We start from the raw sequence: 13,803 nt of genomic DNA, 5'->3' as shown, positions 1-13,803 counted from the left end.
TAGTGTCATTTAAAATTTGTAACCAATTACAAAACAATGTATTTTTATTGGTTAAACAATTTTATTTAAATGCTATTTTTATATAACCAAAATAAATTATATAAAATTATACATTTTTTATCTTTGTAAAACTTTAAAATAATACAGAAAACTGAGAACAGATCCAGTAGAAACAGAATGAGACTGGTAGCCGAGAGGATTAGAGTACGTGGCTACGAACCACGGTGTCGGGGGTTTGAATCCTTCCTCGCCCACAACCGGGCCAAAAAGGAAAGACCCTTTCCTTCAGAGGTAGGAAAATCTTATTCGAGATATCGGACTCAAAATTATGAAACTTGGTTGGGATGGGTCATTTTGTCACAATAGAGTGGAATGACCTTCTTTTTTTATTTGAATTTAGATAACTTATAAGATGTTCTATATCTTCATGAATCTAGAAAATTTTGCTTACATTATATTATTTGGTCTACGTACCGAAACTGATAACACTCGAGATTATCCGCAGGATTACACACAAAATATTTTTTTTGGCTCTCTCTTTGGCCCTATATCTTTTATTCCTAGAAGATTTTCCTATGCAAACATTTTTTTTAAACTCCATTTATTCTCGTATAAACGGCGCGAAGACTTATATTTTTTAGTTTCAATAGAACTCCTTAAGAGCATTCTTTCTATCTACAATTAGCATTTTTACTCATAAAACTTGAAAAATTAACTTATTTATATAAAATTTAAAATATTGTCACAGAGTTACAATATTATTTAAACTAAACAATTACTCCTTCCGTTTCATATTAAGTGTCGTTGTAGAGATTTTTTTTCGTTGCAAAATAAGTGTCGTTTTAGCATTTCAATGCAAAATTTATTAATTTTATTCTGCATTTTATTTTTCTATTGGTTGAAATGTATGAGTAATGATGTTTTTGTATGGAAAATATGTAAAATTTAATGATTTCTTAATCCGTGTGCACAACTCTAAAATGACACTTATTGAGAAACAGAGGGAGTATTATATAAAAGATAAAAGATAGACCACATAAAATCAACAAAACAAAGCAGACATTATCTAATCAACACTATTATTATATGTTCCCATACATAATTAACGGGAAAATGACCATTTCATATCCAACATATCACAATATGTTCAATTCATACCCGACTTATATGACTGTGCCAAAATATACCTGAACTTATATGGCCGTGCTAAAACATACCCAACTTATAATTTTTTGGTAAAATCATACACCAGTCGCCACATCAGCTGCCATGTCATATACTTTTATTCATGTGGATGCAACGTCAGCTAATTTTGCTGATGAATATGCCATGTGTATATTTTTTTTTTAAAAAAAATTGTTATAAAAATAAATTTTTAGAAAATATAAAATTTATATTTTTTTTATTTTTAGTAAAATTAACAAAAATTAATTAAATAATTAAATTCTAACTTATATAAGAGATATATTCGTAAATATTTCAATCATATCAAAAACTGTCATTACAAGAGTTATATATGTATTTTAATGATTCAAATCTAATGCTAGTGTTGCAGACGTATTACTCTTGATTAATCATGGTTGTGTTAATCTAATATTTTAAATGTAAATAATATACCCAAGATTAAAGCGTAAAAATGAATCATGTTATGCTTTATTAATTATAATTATGTTATTTACATTTAATCTATTTTTTGTAAATTTAAATAACATCATGATTAATAAAGCGTAAAAATAAATTATGTTACGCTTTTTTAATCAAGCGTAAAAAAAATCATTTTATGCTTTATTAATCATGGGTATGTTATTTATATGTAAAAAAATTAGATTAACACAACTATGATTAAATCAAGAGTAACACATCTGCAACACTAGCATTAGATTTGAATCATTACAATACATATATAACTTTTATAAGGACGATTTTTGATAGGATCGAAACATTTATGAATATATCTCTTATATAAGACTAAAATTTAATTAATTTTTTTAATTTAACTAAATAATAAAAAATATAAAATTTTACATTTTCTAAAGATTGCTTTTTATAACAAAATTATTTAGTTAAAAAATATTATACACATGATATCTTCGTTAGCTAATTTAGCTAACGTTGCATCCAGGCGAACAAAAGTAGATGGCATGGCAGCTGATGTGGTGACTGATGTATGATTTTGCCAAAAACATTATAAGTTGGGTATGTTTTGGCACGATCATATAAGTTCAGGTATGTTTTGGCACGGTTATATAAGTCGGGTATGAATTAAACATATTGTGATATGTTGGGTATGAAATGACCGTTTTTTCCATAATTAACTAATGCGTTTCAAATTGAGAAATATTTTTTTCAAATCTACCTAGAAACTTCTGGGAGCGATTATTTTCATCAACGGGAGGTGAAGCTTCTTTCTAACTCCAATTGGAACAAACAAATCTTTATAATAAACACATGCAAATTTTTAATTTATTTCATCATATAGTTACGGATTCACTATTTTAAATCATTTTAAACATTATTTATTTCTTCAATTCATAATGAACGAATTATTTTTTTCATCCATGATTATTAAGAACGTTAACATGTCAAAATTGAATCCAAATGTTTTGTTACCAATGTAAGAGAATTATATGCAGAAGCGTGTTAAACTGAATATATATCTTAGCCCATAACACTCGGTATGAGTTGAAAATGAATATAAAAGTCAGGAAAAAATAACAGATTGATCACTTATAGAATCCTTCTGGTTGATTTCTCAGAATTTTCTCTCTCAAAAATGTTTCGTCTCTCTTCAATTTTCTATAGAATTCTAAAAATAGTTCTTAATTATTGTTCTTGTTTTGATTAAGTCTCCATTCTTTGCAGTGTTTCATATATATATATATATATAAACAACCAAGAAATAATATGCGAAAAGTTACATATATTCAACGAAGAAACCTATCTGTCCGACAAAAAAAAATCAGGAGTTATGAATATAACTTTTCAAATATATTTTTAAAACATTCCATAAATACTGTTTTTGTATTAGAGATGGCAAACAGGTTGTCTCTTCTCATCCCGCAGAGTAATTGGGGGTCATGTCGGGTCAGGCCCAGGACTTTCTCAAACTTTTCACAGACCCTGTTTAAAAAAGAAAATAAGACCTCTTTTAATAATCTGAAATAATTTTGTTTTTTTTACAAAATACCATTATAATATAAAATAAATACATTAATTTAATTATTTTTAATCTAAATAACACTAATTAATTTAATTATTTATAATCTAAATAACACTATTTTTTTGTTATTAATGTAAAATCATTGATCAAATCACTAAATTTAATTATTTAGCATTTTTAATGCAAAATCATAGATCAAATCATCAAATTTGATCATTTTTTAACTTTTTCAGTTTTTTACGTTTATTATATTCACGATCAGAAATCATAATCTATAAATATAATAAAGTAAAAAAATCGAAATAGTAAACTATATACTCTTGATTGAACAAGTCACTCTTTTTTCTTGTCAAGCTAGCTTTATTTTCTTCGTGTTTGCTATTTTTAACTAAAAATGATGAAAAAAATATATTTTGTTCTCCGTATTTATAGATAATTGTTTTCTAAACATAATCAATTAGAATATTGACTTTTAATACTACCACTGAATATTCTAACACACACCAACTATTTATTACTTTCCATAATATATAATTGATATAAATAATAACTACTTCCTAATTTATTGCATTTTTAGTTGGTTATATAAAAAAAGATTGTAGTTTATATTTATTGGTTATAAATACGAAAACTAAATTAAAATAGTCATTCTGATTTTATAAAAATATGATTTTAAATTTATAACTATTAGTAAAAAAAATAAAAAAAAATATGGATCCTCTAAAATTTTGGACCATGTTCGACCGTTCCACTTGCACGTGCTAAAAGACGGCCCTGGTCAGGCCTATGCAGAATGCAGTCTCCAGAATGGCTGCCCAAAACCCTCCCCACTATATGCATGGGTCTATGCGGGTCGGCCTGCGGGAGTCTGAACTTCCACTGCCTGCACAACCACGAGCATGATTAGTACGGTTTGATGTCTAAGTCTCTTGATGTAACCAGAGCTATACTTTTTAGACAATTTCAAGTTGAAGATGAAGAGAAATTTGTATCATCTTATATATGAAATTTCTTTCAGACAACACATGAAATTTACCTGCTTGATAGGCGGCAAATAAGCATGTAACTGAGCTTCTCTAGAACAGCCTGATATTTTAATAATCAAAACTTATGCTCAGAAAGCGTGCGCAATTGAAGAAATACATCATTTGAAAAACACGATTCAGAGTAGTAATAGATTAGTATTAGAGAAGAAAACAGTTACCTCTCAACATGCAAGTTTGATTTGTGAAAACAGTAGAAGCCGAGGAGGAAAAAGAGAAGAAGAATCCCGAAGAAGAGAAGAAACTCCAGAAGCGCCATCACCGGAGGTCCATCAGTTGAGTCGGTGAAGATCGCATCTTTATCGTCATCGCCATTCTCTCTTGTTTGAGATGAAGCTCAAGTGGTTGCGGGTTCTATCTTTCCCGCAGAACAAATCAGGTCCGTCCCGTATGAAACCCAAATTCGCACAGGTCCTAACCCGCGAAGCCCGCTAAATAATGAGCCTCCTTTTGCCCTAACCAAACCCGCCCCGCATGGATCTTATATGGGCTAGGCCCGCGGTCACTATTTTGGTATCACTATTTTGGTTACTTCCTAATCATTGAGGCAAACAGACAAACTAATAAAAAGTTTCAAGTGGACAAAGTTCGATAGATCACAGAACAAGATTGATCTTGAGAAATCCTTGTTGCTTAAGAGTTAAGAGCATATGCAAAAGGAACTCTATAACTTCAGATATAATTGGTTTAGCAAAAATAAATTTTAAATTTAGAGTTTTGAGAAGTGAAAATTGAAGTTTTATTATTCAAAAACTCAAAATTTGAAGTTTATATTTTTATTTTCATTTTATTAGTTACAATTAATTATAGACTAAATTTATGGTTTTTAAATTTTCTCGTTTATTTTTAATCTTTAAAAATTTTATATCTCATAAATATTTCAGATTTGTTTTTATAAGTTCAAGTTTTACACAATGAAATTTTTAAAATAAGACATATTATTTTAAAACTAGAATTAGACAAACAAGAATATTACAAAAGAAAACATAATAAAAAATTCTTTAAAAAGTACATGAAAACATAATTATTACATAAATAAAAATGTTATAACAACACTAATAGTCGGGTAAATTTGCTTTGGAACTTCCAAAATCTCCTAAATATCTTACAAACAAATTTTGTATAATCGAAAATAGAGCATTACTGAAATAATTTTTATGGAATAATGTGGTATTTGCTTGTAGTTTAATATTTAATTATGTATTTCTATTTATGATTTATATTTTGGTATAAGATTTTATTAATTAATATTTCTGTAATATTTTTATATAGAGAAATTCTCTTTGACAGTCCATTTTTAGTTTATCTTCACAATAATAGCACTCAAAGAGGAAAAATGACCAAAATAGGTTTTATTAAAGAATAAAATATGTATTTATACCATTTGAGTTAACAAATTTAGATTTAGGGTTCAGAGTTAAAAGGTGAATTTCAAAAAATAAAAATTAAAATTAAAAATTAAAATTTTCAAAACAAAAAGAAGCTATTTTGATCATTTTATTTTTTGAGTGATATTTTTGTGACAAAAAATTAAAAATAGCTATTTGAGAGAATTACCATTTTATATATGTGCTGATTATTTATAAAAGTTTTATGGATTTATTTTTTATTATGCAAACATAAGAACAATACATTAAAAACAAATAATTCTGAGATTAGATTTGAAGTTTTGATTTTGGAGAATAACACTTTAAAATTTTAGATATAGAGTTTTAAACTTTAAAATAAAAAAAAAATCTTTTTAGAAATACTCTAAAGATTGCACAATCTTGGGACTCTTATCGCATGGTCCAAAGGATAAGGTGATCGAGTTGTCATTTTCGGGAGGTGCAACCAGCATCATCAAGCCAATTAAAGTTTGATTGAGGAATTGATGATACTCGCATTACAAACATTTCAAATGCCCAATTTCTAATAAGTTATGATCCATCAATTGTTCAAGAAAGATATGTTTATCCAGATTGAATATGATCCATGATTGTATTTTATAACGGCGCCTACAATACATTTACGTGTGTACCACTATTTTTAGAGCTGGACCAGTCTAGCTTACAGGTGCTCGGCCTAACAAAGAATTTTGTTATTTGTGAACTTGTTGAACCCTTGACAAAAAAGTGAACTTGTTGAACAGTCTAAAGATTGAAACATGAAAAGGCCTTTTTCAGATCGTCTTATTAATACAAATTTTAAGGGGTCAAATAAAAGGTCAAGGAAACAGAGCAAATCAGGTTTTGCTCCAATCACAAACCCCAAAACACAAAGAGATTAAAAGAAAGGCCCCAAACCACAAACCCCGGTAACATCAACCCGGTAATTGCTTAAATAATTATAGAAAACACAAACTTGAAACCCCCAAAAGATTTCAAGTTATATTATTGGCATATTTCTTCAAGGATTCCAAAGGATAGTAGTCTCTGCAACCATGGAAGTAACAATGTAAGGGTCCATGTTGGAAGCTGGCCTCCTATCCTCAAAGTATCCTTTCCCTTCCTTCTCCGTGTCACGTCCTACTCGGATTGATGCTCCACGGTTTGCAACACCCTTTTAACACAATAACAAAAAGTTTAGTACACAAAAATGTTATCAACTCTTTAAAGTTTTAAAAGTTTACCCATTTGAAAGTGTTGATGTCAGCAGTTTCATGGTGCCCGGTGAGACGGCGCTCGTTGCCTTCACCATAAGCAGAAATGTGCTCCTTGTGTCTCAGTCCGAGCTTATCGATTGCCTTCTTGATTATCTCGTATCCTCCTTCCTCCCTCATCGACTTAGTACTGAAAAAGTCATTTACCTAAATTTTCAGATTTTCTTTTTCCAAAAATCAACTACATAACAAGCTTAAGTTGCATGATCCTTTACCTGTAGTTGGTGTGAGCACCAGCTCCGTTCCAGTCACCAGGAATTGGTTTTGGGTCAAAAGATACAACCACACCAGCAATCTCTGTGATCCTCTGTTTTTTAAAACCACCAAAGCTTGTACTTAAGTATATATTTAATTAGGAGAATCAACAACAACTGATAGTGGATGATGGTTTAATGATACCTCCAAAATGTAACGAGCGATCCACACTTCATCAGCGGCTGAGATACCAACCGATGGTCCGACTTGGAACTCCCACTGTCTCAACAAAAAAAATGATTTGGTCATTACTACATTATGCAAAAAAAGATTTAATTCTATTGGATCTTGAAGTTATACCTGACCAGGCATGACTTCTCCATTGATCCCACTGATGTTAATTCCGGCATACAAACAAGCCTTGTAGTGAGCATCAACAATGTCTCTTCCAAAAGATTTGTCAGCTCCAACACTGCAGTAGTATGGTCCCTGAGAAAATATGGTTTTTGTATAAACATCAGAAGCTGAGAACAGAGAATTGAAGAAGAATTGTTAAAACAGAATATACCTGAGGGCCAGGGAAGCCACCAATGGGCCATCCAACAGGCCACTTCACATCCTTCTGCAAGAGAGTGTACTCTTGTTCAATTCCATACCTAGTATGTAGAGCAAAATCAGACCGCAAGAAACCGAAAAATATATAACCAAAACAGAACAGGGGGATTTGGGTTAACCATGGCACTTCAGCTACAACATCAGGGTGGCTAAAGATCTGAGCAGCAGCATGTCTCTTGTTCGTAGGAATTGGTTCACCCGCAGGGGTGTAAGTATCACACATGACCTAACCAAAACCGATAAAGAAACGTTTTCATTAACTGCCAAAACAGAACATGTGCAAGAAAACCGAAGTTTAACAACTCACAAGAATGTGGTTGCCTCTACGGAACGGATCCTTGAAAATCGCTTGAGGGCTAAGGAACACAAATAAAAAAGAGCGGTTATCAAAGCAAAAAAAAAAAGATGAGTTTGAAATAGTGATAAAATTTGAGAAGAGGTCTTACTATAAGATCACTTCACTGTCTTCACCAGGAGCTTGGCCAGTGCTTGAACCATCATAATTCCACTTTGGGAGTTGTGATGGATCGGTCACAGGTCCAGAGAGAGTCTGCAGGTAAACAAAAAAGAGAATCAGTAGTTCAATCTAGCTTTGCTTGTGAGTTAATTTTCCGATACATTTTTTTTATTTTTCATCGAGTTGAAGTGAAAAAGATTTACCCTAGCTTTGCTTCTCATGTCCATTCCTGAACCACCAACCCTGTTTATAAAACAAAAACTCTCCAAAATAAGAAAACGACAAAACACATGACTCTTTTTGTGTGGTTGAAGATGTAATTATAAAATGTTTTCTTCTATCCATTCCCGTTCTCCGGATAAGAAAAGAACAAGAACCTAAACGAGAATGTGTAAGAAAGAGGCAAGAACTAAGGAGGAAGACGAACCATATGTATTCAGCGATGATTTTCTCAGTGTTGTCTGAGAGGTCAAGGTTAATGAGATCGGTCAGAAGACTCATGGTTACAGAAAAAAATGACAAGAAGGTTGTAGTGAGAAATAATCAAATCTCGGATAATGTGGTTTTTGGTTTATGAGATGATGTTTTGGAGTTCGTGGTTGTGGGAGTACTTATAGAGAGCAACGAGGGTACATACTACAGAGATAGGGAGAGAGAGAGCCTATGCTTTCCAAATATTATTTTTAAATTAAAACCATAAAATGTAATAACGCGATTTCTTTTATCTAACCAATGTATTAAATTGAAGTTATATAGTTTAATAATGGTGATTATTGTTTTCGTGTCGTCCTTAAACTTGATTATTGACAAAAAAAACATCATTGACTTATTCTCAAATTACTGTATATTGTAGATTTGATATTCAAGTAGGTGGATAATTTATGAGAAGTTATGTATGCGTTGAATTTCTTGTAAAGAGTAACTGAGTAGGTATTCTAGGGTAATAATAACTTTAGCTAGGCCTGGGCATCCGAGTCTTCGGATCGGATTCAGATCGGATCATGTTAGGTCCGGGTCTTTCTAATCTTGGAATTTTGGATCCATATAGGTATTTATAATTTTTCGGATCGGTTTTGGGTAAGGTCTTGTCGGATCTGGGTCGATTCGGGTCTATAATTCTAATATTTGTAAAATACCCGTAATTTTCAGGTTTATATCGGATCTAGATCGAGTTCGAATATTTAGAATCTAAAAAGACATGACATATTATATTTAATCAATATTTATCATATATATCTAAAATTTCACAATATAACTTAAATTAAACTATTAGTAATTAAATAAACATTTCTGAACTCTAAATTTTAAAAATTTATATTATTTAAAAATGTTACATAATAATAATAAATATTGTTAACAAAAGATATTTCAACTGAATCATAAAATAATATATATATATATATATATATATATATAAAATATCATAGTTTTAAATATATATGTTTTTAAGTCGGGTACAAATCTTTTTTGTTGGGTCAGATCTTTTCGGGTCGGCTATTTTCGGGTCCGGATCTATTCATGTCGGTTCTTTTCGGTTTCAGTTTTTTCGGGTAAAAAAATTAAACCCAAAAGATACTCGTAAATATTCGTTTCGGTTTCGGTCGGATATTTTTGGGTCGGTTCCAATTCGAATTTTCGGATACAAGTTAAAATGTTCATGCCTAACTTAGTATTGTAAAGTAACCATTCATACTCTTTTCTTACAAGGAGGTTGGCCAAATAGGCGAGGAAATATAGAAACCAGTTTTTTCACCGATTTTTGACCAAAAATGTTTTGTAAGTATCGTTTCTGGAAAAAAATCAGACTTACGGAAGTCCGAGTGATAAATATAAAATATCAAATGGATGAAAATCAAATATAATAGACGTATAATAATTGGCTTATTACAGACGTAAAAATGTAAGAGCAGACGACGGTCAAAATAAAAATATCAAATGGATGAATCATATAATAGATAGACGTAATATCATAGTTAAAAAATAAAAAGGTAGATCATATATTTACATAGAAATATACACAAAATAAATGGAACAAAAGCCTAATGTACTCCGAAACACCAAAAATGAAAGTAACCAAAACTAAAAGCAGATTGTTTGCGGCAATTGATACTGTTTTGTTTCTACTTATAAAAAATACTCTACAAACTCATAATTTTCTGAATGGAAAGTGCATTGGAGGGAGTCTTTTTCCCTTTAGTTGAAAACACCAACAATAAAAGCTTTGCCGTCATCATTTTCATTTAAATTAATTTTTTTCGTTTTCATCATCTCTTACATTATGCATAAACTTTTTTGTTAAATTTTATGTTATTTAAAATGATTCGTCAAAAATCTAGTTATGCCAAATGAACCATATATTCTTAGTAAAGCTATGATAACTGTGAAATTTGTGATCCAACCTGAAACATGAAATTAACCAAAACTTTCAACCAAATTTTTTTTCAGTTGAACAATTGTTAAAAAGAAAATTGACAAAAACGAAAGAAACCCGTCGTTTGATGATTTGATTACAACAACACCGCCATTTTAATCCATCCGTACAAGATTATTAACAACGAAAGAGTAGTATAGAAGTAAAACATGTGCATGTTGTCCCAAACGAAAGGAGAAGAACAGGTTGAACCGGCAGCCGGTTAATGGCAATTAGGAAGGCGATTGAATGACGCGTCGGGTCCACTCTCAGTCTACAAACCAAAGTAACCGCTTCCTCAAAGTTGTTGCTAACTGGCGCCAGTCTTAAGGTGCGAGCCGCACTCTGTTATTATAAAACAATCAATCAAATATCAGAAAAGAAACAAAAAGATTCGATCTTGATAAGCACACTCCGTTCTTTGTAGAATATATACTAATTATTATTTGTGTTAAAAAATACTAATTATTATCTTTTTTGTTATTTTTACATGATGACTATATGATATTAAGAATTGTCGAGGAAACCAATAATCCATCTAACCATCTTGTGGCACGGAGTTAAATGCAGAGTCGGTCCTGGACAAAGTTATATGAAACATTCACTTATGGTCTCAAAGTTATATGAAACATTCACTCGTAGCTTGGTGGTAAAGGAGGTATAATTGTACTGCCCGCTATCTGGGTTCGAGTTTTGGTCACAACGGATTTAACATCCTTTCTGTTGGGGCGCTAGACCCCTTTCGGGGAGATAGTTGGGAATGTGACTGCCCAGATACCAGAGTTATCAAAAAAAAATTTCGAACCAAACTACACAAATATACATTTTCAATTTCTTTTTCAAAAAAGTTTTTTTTTTTCTAAATCGCATACAACCCTCAAAATCTCAAAACCAGTAATGTTAAAATGGTAAAGAAAATGGTTTTGGAGGTTTATGTTAGAGATCAACATTGACGATTTATTAGATTGTAAAGCTTTTCGAATAAAGATTAACGTTCTTATACGAAATCTAAACATAAAATAATATATTAATATTTACTTATAAATATCTTTAAATTATAATATTTTTCATTTTAAATTTAGGATAATTTTCAGTGTCATTTTTTTAATACTCAAATTAATATTTAATTGTAAATATCTTTAAATTGTAATATTTTCATTTTAAATTTTGGATGATTTCAGTGCCAAATTTTTTAATACTCAAAAGAATAGTTTAGCAATATTTTAGAAGTCTTACTGTGAGATACCCCTATTAAAAATGATTTCATAATAAATTTGTTTTGGCTATTGTAAACAGCTCAGAATGGTAAAATATTTTAATTTTTTATATTTCTTAAAAATTAGTTTGGATTTTAGTTTAAAATTAATCCCAGATATATGAAAAGAAAATCAAAATATGAACTACATTATATATAAATATTCAGCCTCAAGTAATATCAGTAATACTAATTTTAAAACAATTTTAATAGCAAACCATATATATACACAAATATCTACATTAAAAAGATATCAAATTGCAAAAAAAAAGATCTATCTCTTTTTCTTAAATATATAGTTTGAGAAGTAAGTTTTCTAAATTTAGTTGTGTATCATCATCAATTTGAATAGCGCAGAATATCTCCTATATTATAAACCATACATAATAAGAAAAATATATACATTCGATGAAAAAACCAACTTTTTTTTGAACACTTGATAAAACCAACTAATAGCTAAATTTCTCTGATTTTGATTTTTACTAAAATGACTTTGCAACAACGCTGGTCCGGTGTACAACCATCCAAACTACCGACTAGAACATCCATGAAAATAACATTTCGTTCATTACCTTTTCCATATTAATTTTTATTATTCATAGTTAAAATAATTTATATACTTTTAGCAATATTTGTATATTTTTAGCATTTTCATCGAAAAGTGATGATTATCTACATTCTTAAATATTTATTATTTTCAAGTGCATAGTCTCTAGCTACCAAATAATTTTAATAAAATTATATCTTAAAAAGAAAGTTTAAAATGAGAATGGCTAGGCAGATATGTCAAACTATAATGTTTTATGTTCTTGAGAAGTTTTTCTAAAAAGAACCAGATTAATATTTGTACCACCACAACAACCACAATGACCATTTTAAGCACTCCATTTTTTTTTGTCAACCATTAAGCACTCATTTCAAGGCCCGTGATAGCAAGAATTCTTTGACCCATAACCACAAGAAAAGATACTGGAAACAAAATAATGATAATAAAACTTACGTAAGCATGTTTATTGTCTGCCTGTTTTTTAGTAAAAAAATACATAACCAAAGTAAAATTAAAAATTATTACTTTATATCAAAAACTTTTATTTTCGTGTTTTATATTCTATACTTTTCCACAGACAGTTTACCTAGAACTTTTTTAGTCTATTCAATATGCTTCTTCTTTTTTTTAACACAGTGTATTCAATATGCATGTGAATTAATTCTATTAATTTTTTCTTTTTTTCTGAGAAGAATTGGAAAAGTAAAGTAGATGCTTTTATTTTTGACCGTACTTCTAATTTTTCAACTCATCAACAAGACCTTCACCTTACCAACCAAATAGGATCTTCTTTTTCACAGTTTTCTGTGTTTAAAAGTTGAAATACATTACCTTTTGCGGTTTTTGCAAAGTATGTTATTTTCCACCAACAGCTAGAGTCGATTTTACGTTCTCACAAAAAAATGTTGATATAAGTTGTTAATATCGAATCAACATGAATCAAAAGTCAACGATATGATTAGTTCTCATTAACAAAATTTGGTCTAATTTAAAATTCCAACTTGATAAAGGGATTGAATCTTAGTCGGTGATTAATACCGTGTATCACTTACGATGTTCTGTATGTTACGATGAAAGGATTCCATATCAAACTTTTAAAAGGACTAGTAATAGTTTATAGTATGAAACATGAGCCCATTCACTGGTCATATTGTTTTGATCACTAAACATATCAATTTAGCTTAGTTGAAATAATCAAGAGAAAATAAACAGAAGAAAAATTGAACTGGTATATTGAGATTTTTTTAAAAGAATGAGATCAAGATAAAAAGGAACATTAGAATAAATTTTGAGAAGAGAAAAAAAAAGTTTGAGAAAGAGAAATAATCCTGAAGTTGTAACGCTATATATGGGGACCAATTAAAAAAAATGATTGAACTTAGTTGTACAATTCAAAGGGTATTATTTATTATTGCATATGCAATTTGCAATGTAGATGTGGACACTTTATGTAGTGTAGATGTAGACGTAAACTGTTCTA

The 13,803-nt window shown here is 29.9% G+C and overlaps 1 protein-coding gene across 2 annotated transcripts; it reads right to left on the bottom strand.

Annotated features, from left to right (window-relative positions):
- Nucleotides 1-6,340: 6,340 nt before the first annotated feature.
- On the bottom strand, nucleotides 6,341-8,755 carry LOC108843504 (glutamine synthetase cytosolic isozyme 1-2). 2 transcript variants are annotated; one of them, XM_018616715.1, is made up of 11 exons: nucleotides 8,539-8,755; nucleotides 8,315-8,354; nucleotides 8,101-8,204; nucleotides 7,962-8,010; nucleotides 7,774-7,880; nucleotides 7,608-7,695; nucleotides 7,400-7,528; nucleotides 7,244-7,318; nucleotides 7,060-7,151; nucleotides 6,815-6,974; nucleotides 6,341-6,744 (listed from the first exon to the last, which is right to left on the bottom strand). In XM_018616715.1, exons 1-11 carry the CDS (start codon nucleotides 8,610-8,612, stop codon nucleotides 6,592-6,594), a joined length of 1,071 nt encoding a protein of 356 aa, XP_018472217.1. In that variant the 5' UTR covers nucleotides 8,613-8,755; the 3' UTR covers nucleotides 6,341-6,591. The 2 variants fall into 2 exon arrangements, with proteins under 2 accessions (XP_018472217.1, XP_018472218.1); XM_018616716.2 differs by lacking the exon at nucleotides 6,815-6,974 and having other exon boundaries at nucleotides 6,341-6,693; nucleotides 8,539-8,715.
- Nucleotides 8,756-13,803: the final 5,048 nt, after the last annotated feature.

The sequence above is a fragment of the Raphanus sativus genome, chromosome 2, assembly GCF_000801105.2.
Source record: "Raphanus sativus cultivar WK10039 chromosome 2, ASM80110v3, whole genome shotgun sequence".
Taxonomy (NCBI): Eukaryota; Viridiplantae; Streptophyta; class Magnoliopsida; order Brassicales; family Brassicaceae; genus Raphanus; species Raphanus sativus.
Note: the sequence above shows the minus strand (reverse complement) of the source record. Positions and strands in the feature narration are given on the sequence as shown.

What these genes read in the sequence shown, in the direction of transcription:
- LOC108843504 (XM_018616715.1), bottom strand. Translation starts at nt 8,612, where the DNA reads ATGAGTCTTCTGACCGATCTCATTAACCTTGACCTCTCAGACAACACT. An exon ending in ACATGAGAAGCAAAGCTAGG is followed by an intron (nt 8,205 to 8,314) that starts GTAAATCTTTTT and finishes GTTTACCTGCAG; the next exon opens with ACTCTCTCTGGACCTGTGAC. An exon ending in GTGGCTTCCCTGGCCCTCAG is followed by an intron (nt 7,529 to 7,607) that starts GTATATTCTGTT and finishes ATATTTTCTCAG; the next exon opens with GGACCATACTACTGCAGTGT.